At 49.5% G+C, this 17,734-nt stretch overlaps 2 protein-coding genes and 1 long non-coding RNA gene across 7 annotated transcripts; 1 reads left to right on the forward strand and 2 right to left on the reverse strand.

The window, feature by feature from the left end:
* Positions 1–1,817: 1,817 nt before the first annotated feature.
* LOC101765192 (non-specific lipid transfer protein GPI-anchored 1) lies at positions 1,818–3,660 on the reverse strand. Its single transcript, XM_004973952.4, has 3 exons — positions 3,143–3,660; positions 2,357–2,416; positions 1,818–2,263 (listed from the first exon to the last, which is right to left on the reverse strand). The coding sequence occupies exons 1-3, from the start codon at positions 3,501–3,503 to the stop codon at positions 2,136–2,138; spliced, it is 549 nt and encodes a 182-aa protein (XP_004974009.1). The 5' UTR covers positions 3,504–3,660; the 3' UTR covers positions 1,818–2,135.
* Positions 3,661–5,749: 2,089 nt separating this feature from the next.
* LOC101765594 (transmembrane emp24 domain-containing protein p24beta2) lies at positions 5,750–9,263 on the reverse strand. The gene is made up of 5 exons (XM_004973953.3): positions 9,128–9,263; positions 8,520–8,770; positions 6,903–7,089; positions 6,712–6,819; positions 5,750–6,115 (listed from the first exon to the last, which is right to left on the reverse strand). The coding sequence occupies exons 2-5, from the start codon at positions 8,727–8,729 to the stop codon at positions 5,982–5,984; spliced, it is 639 nt and encodes a 212-aa protein (XP_004974010.1). The 5' UTR covers positions 8,730–8,770; positions 9,128–9,263; the 3' UTR covers positions 5,750–5,981.
* A 2,193-nt stretch (positions 9,264–11,456) lies between these two features.
* On the forward strand, positions 11,457–16,316 carry LOC101766008. 5 transcript variants are annotated; one of them, XR_002678263.1, is made up of 7 exons: positions 11,457–12,208; positions 12,486–12,689; positions 12,886–12,919; positions 13,160–13,219; positions 13,656–15,216; positions 15,323–15,385; positions 16,035–16,316. It is a non-coding gene; the product is annotated as an uncharacterized LOC101766008 (long non-coding RNA). The 5 variants fall into 5 exon arrangements; XR_002678262.1 differs by having other exon boundaries at positions 12,486–12,685; XR_002678261.1 differs by lacking the exon at positions 12,886–12,919 and having other exon boundaries at positions 11,459–12,208; positions 12,486–12,685; positions 13,656–13,736; positions 14,234–15,216.
* The last annotated feature ends 1,418 nt before the right edge of the window (positions 16,317–17,734 follow it).

Here is a 17,734-nt window from a genome sequence, read left to right on the forward strand (position 1 = left end):
AAGAAAAACTTGGCCCCGGTTTCAGGCTTGGATCCCGGAATTGCCGGCCCAAGGGGCGCCAGATACGGCGCCACATGCGCCCGTCACACGTACGTTTGGTTTGGCCTTCTACATGCGCTCAAACCAAATCCTCAAGAAAATCAGCTCACACTCGTATGTTTGTCAACTTATGTGATCGATCGATCGACCTTGTAGGAGCTCCAAGCTTGAATTTTGGATACGAGCTGGTAATCCATGTGACAGTGCGATACGCCATATCATCGGAGACATAATCAAAACTGTCAATCAGGCAGGTACATGTATTATCTTTACAGGTTAGTCTGCAATATAATCCTGAATGATGCGCACGACATTGATACGTGGACCACAGGCAGCAGCCAGCAGGTGCGGATCATCGTCGTCTCTCACGGCGGGCTCGGCGGCTCGGCCTGCAGCAGCTCGTCGTCTCCGTCCAGAGGCAAAGGTTGGTGTCCAAAGATTCCTTGCCATGGCGGCCGAACAGACGAGACGACCTGACCTGATCCCAACGCGTCACCCGCGCAATGCCCGCAATGGGAAGGGCATGGGCTGGAGGCTGGAGCCGTTTGTGTTTGGCTCCTGTTTCGGCTCGCGAGCAGTTATGCCAATCATTGTTGGCATAACTACATCATTCCACGCGAATTATGGAGCCACCACATGGGGGGCTCCCTCCAACTGCTCCCACGGCCAGCTGCCGCCTGAATTATTTCGTCGTCTCAGGCGGCGACCGGGAGTTGCTGTCATCTCGAGGATCGATTAGGGTTAACCACAAACCACTAGGCCTGAAGCTCTAAGCTTTAAAGACAGCGATCACCACGAGGTTAAGGCGACGGCGGTTTGGGGTTAAGAAAATGCCTTGCCGGCATCAGGATTCAGGAGCGCCGCTGACCGCGGGAGGTCGCCGGTCGCCGCCGTGAGGCCGACGTGCCGCCCCGGGGCAACCGCCAGCCGTGAAAAGAAAGGAATGCACCGCACGACATGGTGGCGCGCCCGCGTCGCGCGCACGATCTCCCTCCCTCCTCCGTCATCACAGGTTCGCACAGCGTCCGCGGCCGGCGGTGTGTCCTGTGAGTCTGTGACATGTGCCAAGTCGGCAAGCAAGGGGCGCCCGTCGTGTCAGCGTGTCACGAGTACGCGTCGAGCTGTCCGTCGGTGACCAAGACCCCGGGCCAGCTCGGCAGCTCCGGATTCCGGCGGCCACATCATCGTCCAGGGTCCCACCACGCCAGGAACGGAGTTCAGAACGGCCACGGGCGATCCTGTGTGCGGGCATCTTGGATTGGATTAGTGATTGAGTATTTTCAGGATCTCTGCTTCATTAGCACAAGTAGTTGCGGTGCAGTCACCACTCAATCACTAATGCACAGCTAGAGCTTCTAGCTGCTGACCAGACAGAGGCAGCACCAACGGCGTGATGGAAAGGAACGTGGCGAGAGCAAGCAGATGCAAAGCAGGCAAGCAAAGCGAAAGGCTAGCGGCCTCCAAAGGGGAGCTGCGCTGAAGAGCAAGTTCCCGCCTTTGATCCTTTCGCTTTGCTTTCTATTTCCTGTCGGAAAATAAAAGCTTCCAGGTGACTTCTACAGTCCTAGGATTCTAGGAACACGGCACACACCCAAAAGGATTTGATTTGTTTTATGCACCAAATTAAATCATTGCTGTTTGTTGCTGATTGCTGTGACAGTTTTGTCTGCAACTGCAAGCAGCTGCTGAACTGAATGAAGCCAACCTCAGGCGTCGCATCTCCATTCAGGTTTCAGAATCTAGACCAGGAACCAGCCAACCACTCATCGAGCTACAGAAAAAAGAACTGCCAATTCTTTTTTGTCTGGGGAAAAAAGTAGCAGAACGGCAGCTAAATTATTTGACTCGTTTGCTGCACTGACACTCTGTTCATCCGACCAACGGGCCTGTGAATTCTGAATTCTGATGCACAAACCATCCACTCTCATCATGCAACAGGATCCAGCGAGAGAATTTAAGGGAAAAAAAAGGTTCAGCTCAACTCCATTTTTATGTGGTGGGAACGGATACAAAATAGACAAGGACTAGAGAAGCATGACTGAGGACGAATCCACATGGTAAAAACTAAAAACCGGTGCTTGCCCGAGGCCGAGGGATCAGAACACGGATGAGAGCACCGCGGAGACTACGGCGGCCGCGATGCTGCCGCGGATCCCGGTCTGGAGGCTGAAGCCGCTGCCGGCGGTGCTGTCGCTCGCCGGAGTGCCGCCGGCTGATGGCGTGACTGCATGAGAAGAGCGACGGCGATCATTGTGCACAGAGTGGTAGAGACTGGCCAAGTGGCGAGACGGATGGGTTCAGAGTTGAGAGCACTCACTGTGGGAGGCGTTGGCGAAGAGGGCGTAGTCCGGCGAGCCAGGCTTCAGGTTCAGCAGGTCTGGCAGCAGGGGAGGAGGCATCATCAGACATTGCGAAGCCAGAGCAGAACAAACAGCAAGAATAATATAAAATAAAGCATTGGGAATTTCTTAACTATTCGACCGTGCTAATATCATTGGGAGTATGTTAATATGATAAGAGCCTGATTCACTGCACATTAGTAGGGGGGAGAAAGCAAACAGAGAAAATTTCAAAAAAAAAATCCTTTCAACACAAAAAAGGAACAGAGAAAAGTTCTGGAGCCTGGACAGTAGGAACATGGGCTGATGTTGGTAGTGGGAGATCAGATCCACCTCAGCTCGGCCCAACCAAAGCACACAGCCCAGTTGGCCAGTATGGTTGGAATTGGATGGATAGTTCTTGGGTTCTCCTTTCATTCAGAGTTTCAGACATTGTGATGACAAAATCAAGTTTTGACCCTGATCTCGGTCTTAGGACTATGCAAATTTGCAACAAATCATATGGGTACACCCTGAGAATGAGATGTTCTATTTCCCCTCAAAAGTGAAAAAAATTTGGTTTGCCTTTGTAAAAGTATGTTACTGGTTGCATGTCGAAAACAATAAACTAATTCGAGCAGCATCCAAATCCAAATCGAGAAACAAAACCAAACCTAATAAGAGTAAAATTCAGGACTTGTCATGCTCTCAGGTCAGCAGGCAAAGGATAGCTACTACTCCGATCCAGTCTAGGCAAGAGAGAAGCTACTAGTGCTAGTACTCACTGATGCAGAGCGTGACGTTGGCGTTGGCGAGCTTGCAGGCGGCGGGGAGCGCCATGAGGCGGTCGAACTTGAGGCCGAGCGACTGCACCTCGTTGCGGCCGTTGTGCACCTGCTGGATGATGTAGCAGAGGCACTGCGGCCGCGACTTCTGCGTGTCGGCGGCGTCGGCGCAGCACGTGGACGACGGCGACCCCGCGTGCCCCGTCGCGTAGTCCAGGCAGTCCGTCAGCTTCGAGAAGTCCCCCGCGCACTTGGCCTGCAGCGGGTCCGCCGACGCCGGCGGCGACGGAGACGTCTGCGCCACCGACACCACCGCCACCGCGCACCACACCGCCGCCAGGCACCACCGCGTCGCCGCCATGCTCGCTGCTGGTGTCAGTTTAGTTTAGCTTCTTGTCTCCCCGATCTGGCTGAGGGAGCTAGCTGTGGATCGAGCGAGGCGGAATGGTGGTCTCCGGCCGGTCGCCGCTGGTTATTCTTGGCTAGAGGAGGGAGGGAAATGCCAAATGAACAAGGCGGCGTGGGTGGCCGGCCGGCGTTTATAGGCGGCGCGGCGCCAAGCGCATTGAAGCGGGGGCGGTGAGGGTTGGATGATGCATTGAAGACGGGGGGAGAGAGAGCGTCGCAGTAATTCCGTCCGGTACGTGTCCGCGTCACGTCCACCACGTAGGTGTCAGCCGGTGTACAAGTGTACACCCACGAGCGACGTGTCCCCCGATCTGCCGCCCCGCCGCGCTCTGTTCCGGGCGCCGTTGCTCATGCCTATCGCGTTCTTTTCTTCTCGCAAGATGCGCGGTGTAAAAGCCCTGTGACTGTGAGCTGCTTCTGGATGTAGTTCGTCGGCGAATGGCACCGCCGTGGAGGCGGCTGGGTCGACGCCGGCGCGGCGGCGGCCCCGCCGTCCGCTGCTGTCCGCGAAGCTGCCTTCAGGCTCGGGCCAAGCTTGGCTTGAATGCGCAAGCGGAGCAGGTAGATGGGGGCGGTTGCGCCAGTGGGATGGGAAGGCGCGGCGGGCGGCGGTGACGGTGGATCGCAAGAAGCGGGGGGCACGCCGCACACGCCATCCCCATGCCGCCCTCGTTCCAGGGACCAGAGGCGCGCCGTTTCGGCGTGCGCGGGTGGCGTGGCGTCGGCGCGCACGGCACGGGGCACCGTTGCGCCGGCAGTTTTCCTGACGGTGCCGCCGTTGCACCGTTCAGAACCGATCGGGGCGACGGACTCGTGGTCCGCCGCCATGGATGGCTTCTGAGTTCTGTCCCCGTCAACCTGCCAAGAATGTCACGGGGCGACGGCGATAGCAATATAGTTCAGAACCTTGTTCATCTTCCTCCTAGCCGAGCCGATCGAGCCGTTATTTTGAGCTCTACCGCCACAGCTACAAAACGTACGCCACGAATCCGCAGGATCTCGATCTGCGTCCGGAATCCCACGTCAGTTTCGGTGCTGGTTTGTGCCGCCACTTCCAGGTAGCTGCCGGTTCACACGTTGCTGTCGACGAATTCATTGCGTTCATCATCGACGATCGATCTGTTCACTGTTCTAGATGCAAAGCTCACGCACTGACACACCAAACAGCTCCACACCAAACTGGTCCACGATGCAGACACAGGGCGCCCGTTGCTTTCAACCCAGATGGACGTGCTCACTGCTCAGGTCATGTTAATGGCGCGTCAATCTCGTTTTGCACAGTAGCGCCGAAGTACTCTGCTCTCGTGTCGTCTGCGACCTATTTTCAGGCTACAGTATTGCACGCCCAAATGGTAACGGCATCAGGCATGAGACACAACTCAGTACTCCACTTTCAGTAGATGCAGAAGAGTTCATCTCATGTTCAGATAGCAACACATGCAAGGCACACAAAACCCCCCTGGCATCTGGCAAGTCTGGTCCATGTCTCGGTTGGAAGAATCGATCGACAATAACTGAGCCCAGGCCAGGTAGTTGGTTGGGTGATGCTCATCAATTGGCAATTGGTTGGGCAGGGCCAGGCATCAAGTAAGATGAAGCTGCCAAAGTGCATCAACACGTTTACATTACACCCTTCTAGAGCGAGGCAGCTCAGGCTGGCAGTTCTTCTCGCCACATTCAATCCTGCCCTGTTTGGGTGGAGACTAGAGGCCATTCATTATCGTTGAGAAAATTGCAGCCTCCAAAGCCTCGTGGCCAGATAAAACAGCTGCCACATCGAGTATCCATCTACGGCAAGGCATTTTCTTCCCGTGTCTTATTTTTAGCACGTGTCACATCGAATGTTTAGATACTAATTAGGAGTAGTAAACGTAGACTATTTACAAAACCAATTACATAAGTGGAATCTAAACGGCGAGACGAATCTATTAAGCCTAATTAAGCCTAATTAATCCATCATTAGCAAATATTTACTGTAGCAATACATTGTCAAATCATGGACTAATTAGGAGGAGTGATCTTGGAGTTTCGTTTAGATTCGTCTTATGTAATGGGTTTTGTAAATAGTCTACGTTTAATACTCCTAATTAGTATCTAAACATTCGATGTGACGGGTGCTAAAGTTTAGCAAGTGGAAGAAAACAGGCCCAGGCGTGTGGTACACCGTACACAGCACAGAAAATTTGCAACTCATACAACAAACAAAACAACCGTGCTTCGGGACTATAGAGCAAGGTGAAAATCTGGAGGTGAAATGGAGACTAAATTGACAGTTTGAACTTTCAGAGTTGTCATCTATGGAACCACAAAAGATTACATGTAACAGGTGTCCACAAGCAAGTAGTATTAGCAGATCTAGCAACCACTTAGTTCGGTATAACAGTCGCGTTGGGATGATCTTGGCTACAAAGGGGGTGCGGCTACTAGAGTGTTACACCCTAGATGTCCCCAGCTTGCGCTCGAAGAGCCGGCGCAGAAGATAGACCTGGATGACGCTGGCCGCGATCAGCGCCGCTGACTCGAAGAGCGCCTTATGGACTGCCCTCCTGCTCATGTTCTCGTTCACTGTGACGCAACAGGATAGGCATGATTAGATTACCTGTTCATGGGATGATACCACCTTTGCAAAGAGAGTAGCAGTTTTGAGTATGTAACCCAAGGGGAAAGTAAAGAGCAAATTCACTGCATAGGCATGAAGCAAGAGAACAGATACTGAAGATAGGGGCATCAAAGGGCATATTGGAAGCAAAGCAGAAAAATGAAAAACAAAAATGCGAAGAAACCAGAATGTCATTGCTAGTTCACACGTTTCTGAACACAAAGAGGTAGCTCACCACAACTGTAATCAAGCATATGTACGCACTTATCTTAATTCCTAAATAAATTCATTCTAGATAGTTCCAAATTTCCTGTTAAGCTATTCTTTCATGAAAGTATACTGCTTGTAATTTCTTTACCACACCTGGCCAGCAACCAACAAGAACTATTGTGATAGAAATATGGCATTCAATTTTATTGACCAGCTAGAGTTGGTTAATGCTGATGGTTTAACCAGGGTGTGGCTCCCCATGATTGATAAGTTACAACATTAAAAAAAGACAAGAAAAACATAAGGGATGAAAACTCAAATTAGTAGTTTCAAGAGAAGGTAAAAGACTTACATATTGCTTGTCGGTCAGTTTGAGCCTCTAGCCAGTGCTGTTCGAACTGAATATTGTAAAGTGCCTCATCTAACTTGGCAATTTGCTCGAACAGTGGTGCAAAATGTTCTGCATCACATAAAGAAAACAGAAGCTCAGTGCTAAGCCCTTGCTAACCAAAGTTAGAACTCCAGATATCCATAGATTCTTACCATCTTTGGCATGCTGCTCGAAATATGAAAAATGGCCAACATGCACATCGAAGTCTATGGTTTCATGGTACGGAGATTTATTGGTGAAGCAGAAGCGATGGACACCTCTCTTCTGAACTATGAACTCGAACTTATCACTAGTCTTATCTCTCGAGTCACGGACTTGAGCGCCGTTAGGATCTTTAACCTGTCATTAGTCAGGATGGTGTCAGCTCTACAACGCTTATACCTTAGTAACTGAGTATAGTTTAAAAAAATATCAATGGTCTCAAAAAAAAGTCCACTGGAGTGATTTAAAATCACATCATATATTATTGAGCTAGAAAAGTGTTCACACAATTACATCATTAGGTGAAACAAGGGAAATTAATAGCAGACTACGTGTAACTGATGTGGGAAAGATTCTAAATAGCAGTGTAGTAATCAGCCAAGCAAGCATCAATAAAAGTAGTCAGCGAGTATCTTCACTCAAACTTTCTACCCAACAAAACTTTGTTCTAGTGAAACAAAGGAATAGTTGACAATCACAGGCAAAGTGAAAGATGTTGATAGCAAAAAAAGGCAAGGATGCCAGGAAATGATCAGTTCAGTTTAGCTAACAGAACAATGGGGGTTGAAAGTTGAATTGTCACCAGCCAACTGATTTCTTGACAATAATTCCAATTTTCACAACAATTCTATATCAGATTATGGGAGGTTAACAGAAAAAAAAACAAGAACAAATATAATTAGAAAATCTCTTTTTTTTTCATTGCACAAAATGAATAGCATACATCCACATCATCCAAGCCTTAAAAATATGAGATTCTCCCATTCATGAATCAGAAAATGATTCAAAAAATCGTGCTTCAAGTTGAAAGCCCCACACCATCATGATGTGAATTTCTTCCAACTTCCATCTGACAGCTGGAGCATAGTAATTTCATTACCATCCAATCAATGAGTTGTCAAGATGTTTATCTCTATCCGGCTCATTCTTTATGATGCAACCCTTGTAAATAGAAACATAGGTGCATGCATAGTTTGTTGGATTATTAGGCCATCATCGCGCCCTACAAATTTGGCTAGGGCTAGAGAATGAAACCATTCAACTTTCATATCTTAATAGTGATTGCAAGTGTGCATACGCAGTTTTGTCTAACTATTAGTTCATCATTGCACCCTAGTAATTGGTTACCAGTATACTCTGTACACACCTTCAACTTTCAAGAAATTCCATTAGTTAGAAGTGATAGCAACTTTCAAGCAATTGTATGAATTGCAAGTTGCTGCGAGCATGCATGCCGAGATAAATAAAAGGTGCTAAAATTTAGGGGAGGGGGGGGGGGGCATAGTTTAAACAGCTGAAGTAACTACGTTCTGAAAATGCCTATGACCTGAGATAAAATTTAATAGACTACTGGCATCTTGTCATCATGACTGCAGTAGTAGTCACTATGTTGTAACTTCAGAAATATTGTGGCATGCAAGCAGTGACACAATAACAGAACAACTAGCGATCTAAGTGCAACAAGTCTTCCTTGCTCCGACCAAGAACGTGTCATACACTTACATGTCTATTGTTCAATTTGGTTATTACCGTAGGACATGTAGAGGCAAAACGAATCAGCTCCTTACCACAAGATCGACGCCTTCCTCGCTGTAATGCCACGGCGTGTCAGCCTTGATCACCACGAAGGATACATGAACCGTATCCCCCTCGTACTCCACATTATGCGAGAAGCACTCCTCCCTGTCAATCACGAAGCGGATGCCCGCGGCCGGGCGCAAGAACAGCACGGCGCAGAGCACCGATAGGCACACCGCTCTCCAGCTCGGCACCCCCATGTTGTGTTGCCAGGAACGGTTGCTGATTGCACAAAGCCTCCCTGCAAGAGACGAATTCCCAAGCTGTCAACAGGAGGACTTGCCACGGGTATAGAGGAAACAGATCAGGTGGAATTTGGGGGCGAAACGGGTCGGCAGGACTGAATCGGGGGAGAAAAGGGGGAGCGACAGAGGTTGGATAGGGGAGGGCCCGGCCCGGCACCGCCGCAGCAGCAGCAGGGGAAGACTCAATTGGATGGAGCTCGCTCCTCGCCCTCTGCGGTTCCAGGCCTCGATCGGGTCGACGGGGAGTAACGGAGCAAGATCTGGCTTCTGATGATGAGGCTCCTTTGCCCTGTCGGAGAAATCGCCAACCGTGGGGAGGGGGTGAGGAGGACGGGAGGAGATAACTAACTTACCGGTCGGAGTTAGAGAGGTCGCCGGTCGCCTCCGGCGATCTGGGCGGCGCTTCCACCGCCCCGGTGGAGGAAGAAGCAAGGCAATCGATTCAGAGGAAAACTCACGAAGCAAGCTGACCGAGAGAGTCCGTGCGAAAGGGGGAGGAGGTATCGTTTGGACGACGCCCGGATCGGACTGACACTGACAAACTGGGCCGTCCGGGCCGCATGTCCTGAATCTGCAGTATGGGCCGCAGCCCAAATGTTGGGCCTAGCCTTTGTGCATGGAGTGCATTAGGCTCAAACGTCGAAACCGTCTCGCCAAATGGCCCAAACCGACTGTGACGCATTGGAGCAGGAAGTAGAAGTACCTTACCCAAAAAAAGAAAATCGGATATTTACCGTTGAAAGATTGCATCTTCAGAAATATGCCATCAAAAATCCAAACTTAGGTTCAGTTTAGCATGATTCTGGAGCTGAACTTCAACAATTTCAGCAAAAATTTCAACCAAACATCCCAGTTCCAAAATTCTATGGAGCTACCAACTTTATGGAGCTGTAGTGTAAATAAGGGTGGAGTTTTGGAGCACCTCTTTTGCTACTCCAAAACCACCTCTTTGAACCTCCTCGTGGAGTTGGTGGTTAATTACCCATCAATGCCACTGGTTACAGAAAAAATGGTTCACTTCTATTCCTCCCAAGACCCCGCACCGCGACTCCTCTCCCAGTCACCGCTGCTTCTCGCCTGGCCATGCGCCTCTGGCCGCCCGTCGCCTCGCCTCTTGCGCCGCCCCTCCCTCACGCCATCGGCCGCCGTGGCCCCTCCCTCCCTGTCGAGCGCGCCACCGTGGCCTCCAATCCATGGGCTCCCAGCGCCACTCGCTCCTCCTTCGCAGGGTCCCGCCGCCCGTGAAGCGCGCCGTCGCCGTAGGGGCCTCCGCGGGCCGCGCGAGGAAGCACCACCGTGCGAGCCTGCACCGGCTGTGCGCTGCCACTGGGTGTTCCGCCAGCCATGCGGGGGAGCGCCACCGCATGGGGCCGCCGGCCATCCGGAGGCGCCCGTCCTGCCGATGGCGGCGGCTCTGCAGCCACGGCAGGGGCGGCTCCTCCTTTTCCTCGGGCTGTTGGTCCACGCCCTGGCGCACGGGGCCGTCGATGCGGCGGCGCCGTTCCGGGCAAGGGACGTGCTGCAAGCTCTTTGCTAGAGGTAGGCAGGCAGCCACTAAAACTCCAACTCGAGGTCGTACTGAAAACAAATCAATGGGTGAAATCCATTTTTCTGGGTAGCTTGCGCCGTTCTCTGAAAATACTGCATGTCCTCAGCGAATTGCTTGGCTACCTGAGGAAGAAGAAGAGGGGAATACGAGGATGATAGGTGGGATCATGAGTTGGAGGAAAAATAACAATTCACCTTCAAACTCCTTTTTTCTGGGGCTGGGGACACCCTCCTAGCCAAACACCTCCATCAAACAGCTCCAACTCCACCCAGAGCTGGCTCCACTCGGAGTTCTGAAGTGGAGCAGCTCCACCCAGAGTTGGAGCCATGCCAAATAGAACCTTAGCTATATAGCATTGAAAGGTTGCATTTGTTTGAATCTTACCATTTTTGTGAAGTCTCCGTTACCTAGACATGCATACCCCTGCCAGAGCAGCAGTGCTCCCATTGATCTCCTCTTTCCTCTCTGCTCCAATCCAGACAACAGCTCCAGGACATACATACCCCTTCTAGAGCAGCAGGTGCTCCTATCGATCTCCTCTTTCCTCTCTACTCCAGTCCAGGCAACAGCTCCAGCCACCTCCCTTCTTCCTCTTTTCTTTGGAAGAATTGGAACCTCAGCAGGATCCATACGTCTCAATTTCGGATTGATTCCTGAGCACTACGAGAGAGAAGAAAACCTAGGGTTTAGAAGGGAGGAAAAGGATGAGGGAGATGCATACTGTGGAGAGGAGGGTGGAGGAGACCGCCACCGCCTAGGACCCGTGTGGTAGCGGACGAGCGCGCCGCCGGTCGCGCCTCCTGCTCCTTTAGCGCATCGTGTGCGTGGGGAATTGGTCTAGGATAAAATTAGAATCCTGCAATTGTTAATCGGTTAAAAGATAAAGAAAAACTACCGATCCGGAAGCCAACGGAATGCTACAAAGCTGTAACCTTTCTTTACAGAAAAAAAGCTTATTCAGCCGGCTTATTAGCCACCAAACAGTATTTTCCTCTCACAACAAATCAGCAGTTTTAGCTTTTCAGCCGGCTTATAAGCTGAAGCGAACGTGACCAAAATCGGGTAAAAACGTTGTACTCGGTCCGCCTCCTCCCGCAACGCGCGTTTTGACCCTCCGATCTCCTTCCGGAGTCCCGCACCCTCTCCCTCCATCCATTCTTCAGCCCCAGCCCTAATCCCACCCCATGCCCACCGTCTCCGCCGCCTCGCCACCCCATCTTCCCCCTCGCCCCGCGCCTGCCGCCGCGCGCCGCCCTCCCCTGCGACAAGCCTGCCACCGCCGCCCCTCTTTCCTCCCCTGCGCCAAGCCTGCCGCCGCCGCCAAGCCTGGTGACAAGGACCCTGCCCGGGTCCGCGAGCTCGGCCAGCTAGGGGTCGGCGTCGTCGGCGCCGGCGCCGGGGAAGGGGCAGATATGGCCGCGGAGCCAGAGGAGGACCGCGTCCGCGTCGTCAATGGCGGCTGGCAGATACGGAAGCCGTCGTCGTCCCATCCCATCCTCGCCCGCGCCTCGCCTCCTCCCTCCCCCGGCCGTGCCTCCTACGTCCGCCGCCACGCCTGGCCGCCTCCATCTTCGCGTCGTCTGGACAGCCCAGCCCCGACGGGCTCAGCTCGACACCGGTGACGAAGGGCATCAGCGGCACGAACCGGCGGAGCCGCAGGAGGTGGAGCGCGGCCGGCGTGAAGGAGAAGCGGACGTTGAGGTGGTGCGCAAGGACGCCGCCCGCCGACTCCACGGTGACGAAGACCCGGCCCGTGGAGGTGGAAGAGGTCGGGAACAAGATGCAGTGGCAGATGCGCCTCCACGCGGCGGCGGCGGAGGAAAACGACACCAACCTCCCGCTCCAGGCCCTCTTCGACAGCTACCGCCGCCTACCTCCCGCTGAGGTAATCTCCCGATCCCCTTTCTCTTCCGGTCCTCCCCCTTTTTCCGATCCGCGCCGATCCATTCGTGAGTACTCCAGTCCATATGCCACCTCGCCGAGTCCGAGATAGCCCTGCGGCCCTGCTCGCCCACCGCTTGCCTGCGATGATGGCGATGCGCAACTCCATGGTCCGCTCCTCCACGCTCCAGTCGAGGGGCTGCCAAGGCACCGAGAGCCCGCTTCCCGTTGATCTACTCGTCGCCTGACCTGGCCGTATCCATTTTCCGTCCGTCCAACAGATTTTCCGTCCATACCTAAGGATGCCTTCCGCGGGAGGGTGGCCAAGCTCTGCGATGCCGGCCTTGGATGCTGGCTTGCACCTGCATTTGAGGACGGAGCCAAGGTACTCAAGTGGATCACCAGGCAGGGGAATCTTGCCATGATGACCGAGTTCAGGTCAGGGGTGATGTGGGCACGTTTGCTGCACTTCGTTTTACGGGTAGGTAAAATTACTGATGCTTCTTTTTACTAAAGTTACTAATCCGTCTTGGTGCTAAAGTTTACTGATGAGCGCCGCTGAAATCATTGGTTGTGCATATGATGGAAAATAGATAATCTGCAATACAGATACAAATAAGCTTTTAGCAGTTACACATTGCTCATTTCTCTACTTACTCTGATATACAATTGTTACCACAGGCGATTTGAGATGGACTGGACTCCTCATATGATGGTGAATTTTGATCCAGCTTAATTCATTTTAATTGACTCCTTATCGTTTTATGAGCAGGAAGTGGCTTGATAAAGTTACCTATATCCAGAGTTCACATTTTCTTAACAATATTGCCTCCATGCGTGCACAATCAAATGAAAACATTTAGTGTGTACTCATTTCATGAGATTAGCTCTGTCATCATTTTGGCATTTTTGAGGATTTCATTTGCCTTCTTTCCCTTGTCTTTCTTTTGTGCAGAATTTGGAATAATGGAGAAGAAGAAATAAGTTACCAGGAGTGACACACTGAGCCCATGAGGTGACCATCAATCTGCACTTTGTCTTTCCCTTTGTCCTGCTGAAAAGTTAGCATTTACTTAAATTTGTTCATTCTTTTGACACTGCTATGTAAAAATAAAATTAATGCTTGTGTACCTCAATATGGATGAAAATAGCATGTTGCCATGGACATCTTTTTGAATTTGTAAAACTGATTATGTTTCTTTAGCTTTTGCCTGTGCATCAATTGCGTTTGACTAAATGTTTGAATGGGTTTTCATTTTTGTCAGAATGATTTAGTTTTGGTGCTAAGTAAGGCATATTGGGGCTGATTTTTTTCTTAGGCGCGAAATACATATCCTTGTTGCTGGACTGAATTATTCATGACTCATCAGATTGCCAATTTATTTTTTTGTTAACTATTGCCAGAGCAAATAGCTTGTAGCCAGCTGATGCTACAATGTGTTCTTCTCCAGGTGGATGAGGAGATGAAGGTCAGGCAGATGAGGAAGGAGCACGTGCCAAGAGCACATCTTATGCTAGATTGTGCATAAAAGGTCGTAAGTATGGAGTCCTCTTGTCTCCTCTTTTAATCTGATTTGTTTTGCATGATCAGTTATATAACAGTTATAGCTACCTATTGTGAACATCTACCATATTACTATGATCAATTCGAGACATGCAGCTGTTATTTTGAAAATCCAAATTAGTTTAGCTGAAAAATCTGCTTTGAAGTGCAGAGCTAGTGAAGCCTTTGACAATTCCTAGGGAGCCGAGACTCACCCTGGGAGCCAAGCATGGATATATCAGTTCAGATTTAATTACTTTTGTTTGCCGTATTGATAAACTACAACTCTAGATGGATGATTACTAAAGCCAGGGAAATAACATGATACAAATTTAACTTATAAATTCGTTTCACATGTAAAGCTATCCAATGAAGTTATGCAGTATGGATCAGCTGCGTGCAAGTAAAGAGGAGTCCATAACATTTGGTACTCATAATTTGACTAAACCTGACTATTTCTGTTTTATTTTCTGTTTACTTCTGCAGCAAATAGCCACATCACATCTAAATATTATGGTCATGGGAATGTGTAAAAGAAAAGTTTTCAGCTTGACTACTGGAAAAAAGCTTCTTCCTGTGTCACTTGTATACAAAATGCAAATATGGGATTTGCTAAAGCATACTTGAAAGGGGTATTGGTGGCTGGTATACTGCATTCGAGATACAGGTGAGACCAAGCTGCACTCTAATCTAATGCAGACCAAGTTGTACTCTAATCTAACGAAGACCAAGCTGTAGTATTAACATAGTTGAGGCCAAGGTCATACATATCCTTCCCCCTGGTCATCCCCTCTCAATGGGTGATCGATTGGTGCCATGCGTAAGAAATAACCAAGTGATCTCCACTAATCCCCACCCCTCTTTCGATTTGGTTGATACTGGATGCAAATCTCATCATGAGATTTGTTGGTGGATATTATTTTCATGTAATAATCTTGTCCCTTATGCTTTTGGACATGTCCCTTAATCTTGTCCCAATTGAAGAAAAGCTCATCCAACACCGGCTAAGATGGTTTGGACATGTCCAACGGAGACCTCCGGAGGCACCACTACGTAGTGGAACCCTAAGGTGGGACAGTAATGTGAAGAGAGGCAGAGGAAGACCAAAATTGACATTGGAAGAGGCAATAAAAGGAGATTTGAAGGGATGGAATATACCCAAAGATTTATCCATGGATAGGAGTGCTTGGAAAACAGCTATTCATGTGCCTGAACCCTGATTTGTGGCTCTTGTTGGGTTTCAACTCTAGACCCCAACTTGCTTGGGACTGAAAGGCTATGTTGTCATTGTTGTGAATAATCTTGTCCCTTATGCTTATCTTATTATTGATCAGGACAAAGTACGTGGCCTTCCATGTGTTTCTTGATAATGTCTCATAAAAAAATGACTTCTTGGTTCTCACTGTTATTTCAGATAGGCCTCACTCAGGATATGGTGCTACCATTAATGGTCAAGATAAGATGGAAAGGTATGCGAATTGTGGACTAGTAGTGGTTGAGTTTAATCTACTTGCATGTTGGTTGCTGCTGGTTCTCTCTGACAGCTTATTTACTTCTTCCATTTTCCTTGTGCAGGATTGATTGGGCAGCTTATATCTTTCTCGATAGGCAATGGATATGAAATTCTCGCATAGCAGTGTAATTGATCATGTTTTATATCTCAATGCATGGTTTGAACTAATCAATTAGAAAAAAATACAATTGTTCTTATATACATGAAAGGCAGGTTGCTTCCTCTAAACTGCATTTCAAGCGTCTTTCCATTCTTGAGTCCAATGAACAAATCAGGGAATTGCAGAGTAGATTGTTTGGTGATGGTTGTGGTATGCAGCCACGTTGCATAATTATACATTGACTAGGTTCGTATGAAGGAGAATCTATTTACAAACATCTAACTGAGGATACATTTGATGGGACGCTTTAATCATAAACATAGCTCATAACATTTGAAAATTCATTTATAGTCCTTGTGCAGCTGCCAGGTCTTCAGCCAAATCTTCAGTTTGAAAACTCAGTATTGTCAATTATGGATGTTATCTGATTAGTTTATAATTAGAGAAACACTTCTAAAAGATAATTTAATACAGTGCTAAATGGACATCACAATCCACCTTTCTCAGTTAAATTTGATATCTTGTAGTGAACTAATAGGTGCTGTGCATTATTAGTAGGTAACAACAGCGGGGTTACACATTTAATTGAATGATGAGTCCAGATTGATCTGAGTTTGCATTATTATTTGTAGAGAACAATTGCCCCTATTTTACATCGCCTATCATAATTGTAGGGTATGCGACAAGGCTGGTGATTGGTGACTCCATTGTTGTTGCAATGTTGCTGATGAGCCATTTCAACTACATACATACTAAGAAAGCAGAGGAAGATGATGTGGCCATTGAGTTTGCTGTCTACGTGAAATCATGTGATGTGGTCATTAGCATGTTGTATATCCAAATTGTTGTTTGGAGTAATCATCTTTGTCGCAGTCTGATAATATTATGTATTTATCTATGACACGTGCAATTGAACATGAATCTTAATTATGTTTCATTCTTTTCTTGGGACCTAATGGCATGCCTAATGGCAATTTCATGTCATGTGATTGGATTCTACATTTGTTTTGCATGTGGGGATAATTTGTTTCGCCTGTAGCAACGTATGGGCATTATTTTAGTCCATGGTAAATATCTAAGTCTGATTCTTTTGATGGTACTCCCTCTGTTTTAAATTGTAGGGTGTTTTGGCTTTTGTAGGTTCATAGATATTATTGCATTTAGATATAGTGTAATTTAGATATAGTGTAGGTATAGATGCGTAATAATATTTATAAAATTAAAAAAAATCAAAACGACCTATAATTTGGAACGGAGGGAGTACGTACCTACATATGTGTTCTTTTGATGGTATAGATCCAATTTTGAAAAAAAAAAGTAGAAGTACCGACACTGTACCGTCCGACCTAAAACAAACTTACACTGTACCGTCCAAAGTGTAATGCAGGTCATTTGCTCCATCTTCTCTGCCAAAGAGAATGATCGCGTACGGCCGTCTCTACAGTACCCGTACGCTGCGAGCACGATTAACGGTTTGTACGCCGGTTGCCCGACTCCATGCATCCATCACCCTGCACATCTACCGCCCATGGCAGCATGACTGCCGTGTACGGTGTACCAGCACGCCGTACTCCTTCCCGGTTGGAAAAAAAAAATTTGCTACGTCCCACAGCTGCAAGCCTGAAACCAGAAACCAGGGTCCAGAGAACGGAGGCCGTTATTCCATCCGAATCCGATCGCACGGCGCGGCCGGGTACATCCCGCAAGTACACGCCGCAGGGGCGGGGAGGGGCCGGCGGCCAATCCCGATCGCTGCCGCCCAATTAATTACCAGCGCCCTCCGCTTTGTCCAGGAGCGTGCCCGTGCTTTGTCCAGGAGCGAAACGAGAGGGACTTGAGGGAGACGCGGAGGAGTTACCGCGCCGTAGCATTCCCGCGGTTTTCACCCAGGTCAGGGCTCCTCGCTTCTCTCACGTGACCGGCCGCGTACGGACAAAGGTCGGAGACCACCTCTCCACCATGCATGCTGCTAGCTGCAGCCTAGTTTGCTCGACAGCAGTATCATGCGTACTCCGTATGCCTAGCTCATTCCCCGGCCGCCGTCGAACTCCGTGCGTGCTGGAATAATGGCCTCCCGTCTGAGGCCCTTCTTCTGCCACGACGACGGCTAGTCGGCTACCGAGCCCGTAAAGCATGCAACATGCATGTGTTCGTTGTTCACGGATCACCATGCAGGCATGATCTCTACCCACGAGCTAAGCTTAACGACTAAGGACTAAGGAGGACGAGTAAAAAAACGGCGAGGGATAGCGTCGATCCCCAGCAGGTGGTGGCGCGCACGTCGTCGGTGCCGAGTCAGGCTGCAACGCCCCGCACAGGCCCAGCCATGCATGGTGGCGACGCCGACGCTGCTGGTAAGCACATGCGCGTCACT

Source organism: Setaria italica, chromosome VI (genome assembly GCF_000263155.2).
Source record: "Setaria italica strain Yugu1 chromosome VI, Setaria_italica_v2.0, whole genome shotgun sequence".
NCBI lineage: Eukaryota > Viridiplantae > Streptophyta > Magnoliopsida > Poales > Poaceae > Setaria > Setaria italica.

Excerpts from the sequence above, each read along its gene's own strand:
- LOC101765192 (XM_004973952.4), bottom strand. The coding sequence starts at position 3,503 with ATGGCGGCGACGCGGTGGTGCCTGGCGGCGGTGTGGTGCGCGGTGGCG. Across the intron at positions 2,417-3,142 it reads CAACGTCACGCTCTGCATCA|ACCTGCTGAACCTGAAGCCT; the intron begins GTGAGTACTAGC and ends CCCTGCTGCCAG. Across the intron at positions 2,264-2,356 it reads CTTCGCCAACGCCTCCCACA|TCACGCCATCAGCCGGCGGC; the intron begins GTGAGTGCTCTC and ends CTTCTCATGCAG.
- LOC101765594 (XM_004973953.3), bottom strand. The coding sequence starts at position 8,729 with ATGGGGGTGCCGAGCTGGAGAGCGGTGTGCCTATCGGTGCTCTGCGCC. Across the intron at positions 7,090-8,519 it reads AGGAAGGCGTCGATCTTGTG|GTTAAAGATCCTAACGGCGC; the intron begins GTAAGGAGCTGA and ends GACTAATGACAG. Across the intron at positions 6,820-6,902 it reads CGAGCAGCATGCCAAAGATG|AACATTTTGCACCACTGTTC; the intron begins GTAAGAATCTAT and ends TATGTGATGCAG.